Source organism: Wasmannia auropunctata, unplaced genomic scaffold, assembly GCF_000956235.1.
Source record: "Wasmannia auropunctata unplaced genomic scaffold, wasmannia.A_1.0 LD294819.1, whole genome shotgun sequence".
Classification (NCBI taxonomy): domain Eukaryota; kingdom Metazoa; phylum Arthropoda; class Insecta; order Hymenoptera; family Formicidae; genus Wasmannia; species Wasmannia auropunctata.
Genome location: NW_012068071.1, coordinates 1,064 through 3,119, shown reverse-complemented (window position 1 = coordinate 3,119; position 2,056 = coordinate 1,064). Strand labels below are relative to the sequence as shown.

The 2,056-nt window shown below is 31.6% G+C and overlaps 1 protein-coding gene across 3 annotated transcripts in view; it reads left to right on the top strand.

Annotated features, from left to right (window-relative positions):
* The window catches only part of LOC105461295 (voltage-dependent calcium channel subunit alpha-2/delta-3), a 64,131-nt gene extending 62,854 nt beyond the window's left edge, over positions 1–1,277 (top strand). For all 3 annotated transcript variants that reach the window (XM_011707787.1, XM_011707786.1, XM_011707788.1), the window contains one exon: positions 746–1,277. In XM_011707787.1, the coding sequence (XP_011706089.1) occupies positions 746–1,034 (289 nt within the window). In that variant the 3' untranslated portion in view covers positions 1,035–1,277. The remainder of the gene's footprint in view (positions 1–745) is intronic.
* Positions 1,278–2,056: the final 779 nt, after the last annotated feature.

Sequence of the window (2,056 nt, the reverse complement as noted above, 5' to 3'; positions counted from 1 at the left end):
TGTATAAGAGACAACCAAAATACATTTTGTCTATGTGTTTTGGAAAGCTCTCGAAATAAATTACAAGAATATGCAATAAAAAATAGGAGGTTCTATTTAAAAAATTTAAAGTGACCTTGTCCTGATTTTGACGACCCCCTCAGAGTCAAACTAATGTTATTAATCTTATGTCCCCCTCGAAGTCCCAAAACTTTTGTCTGAATCATTTTTCTCTCAAACCTCGCGATTTCCAAATATTTGACTGTCAAATATAAAATGGGACACCCTGTATATTTTATATGTATATTTTCAATCATTAGGTATGATTATATATGGAAAAATTTTTTCTCATTTTTTTAACTTCGTTTTATTATAAAAAAAATTATTCTTATCATTATTTCTCATTTTCTTCTTATTTATTATCATTTTTCTTGTATTAAATAATTATAATTTTACAAAGAAAAGAAACATATGAGTATATAATATTACACATATAATTATAAATAATCGTCTCGATAATTATATATTTTATACATGTTTATATGTATTTATATAATTTGTTACATGAACATTCTTTTACTGGGGGTTAGTTTAGGTTTTTCGCGAGAATTGAGCCTTATTTATTAATTCTCTTTTCTAACCTTTATCTGTGTCTTAGTTTTATCTGTTATCTTTAGCTGTGTCTTAAAAATAAGGCAGAAAACCTGTATTGATATAATGAATATATTTTTTTCCCTTTTTGCTTTTGTTTCTTACCACGGCGCAGACCATTCAGCGTCCAAAAGATCCGTCACACCAATCTGATATTGCTGGTGGTAGACACGTTGTGCCCGTGTGGCAGTAAACAGCTGAGCATCGACCCCATTGAGGCATTGACCGAACCCGGAGCATGTACGGCGAGGAGGGAACGCCTATATCGACGAAGACCACCGAAATGCATAAACTATCATCCAGAAGAGATGGAGATCAAATTTTGCGGTAGCGCCGGCCGTCTATTTAACTACTCGTTGAATCTTATGTTTCTCTTATTCGTCATTACAGTGCGGCTTGCGTGACTTTGTCAGGATTAATTAATCGCGCGTATCCGAACGTGCGCACAAACACATAAACACACATACATATACACGTGTTTACAAATTACATTTTTAAAATGGATTTAGCGTTGTCGTTTCTATGGAACAGTTATAAAGAAGTAAAGGAGAAAAGAGGAGCAGTGTACTAGATACGCAAATTTACCACTGTTTGATACAAGGGTGGTGAAAAAAAATATATACACATACACATGACGCATATAGAATATGTGTGTGTGTGTATGTGTGTGTATTTATATATATATATATACACACAAGGTGTTTCCGGAAGATAACGACGAACTTAAATAGATAATAGATCTGGTCAAACTGAACAATTTTTGTTAAATAATTCGTGTTTGATAACGTCTTCTTTATTATAGGCATTAACCATTTTTAGCTTTGTTGAATTTTGCTTAATTTGCTTAATTTTTATAATAGTACATTAGAATGGAAAAAAACAATATATGTTTTTGAATTCTGTTTAATTTTTTAACTGGAATAAGTATTCAAAATGACGCCTCATTCAAATATACATCTAGAAATGCTTTAATTGCGCACCTTCTAAAAAATTCTAGAATCATTACGGATCCTTCAAGTGAATTACAATCAAATGGTGATTATAAACAATAAGTAATGATTCGAGTTTCCATTGCGCAATTTTGTGACAGGAATAAGGAATATGTAATCTTTAACAATGTTTAACGGAAATCATCTTTGAAACATGCGAACATGCGTTACTTAAAAAAAATTATACAATTTTATGAAATTTTTCATTCTTTTAACCTTGTCATCATTTTTCGGAAATATCTTGTCTATATGCATATCTATGTTACAATATCCATTTATAAACTCTGTTATGCGAGAAAATCCTAAAATATTTATGTGTGCGATCTCGTCACATATACGTCGAAATTCATCCTCGATGCCGGACTAAAGCAATATAAGTGTCCTGTAATGCGACGCTCATGAGAGAGAACGAGAAAGAGTAGATTTGTTGGTACTAA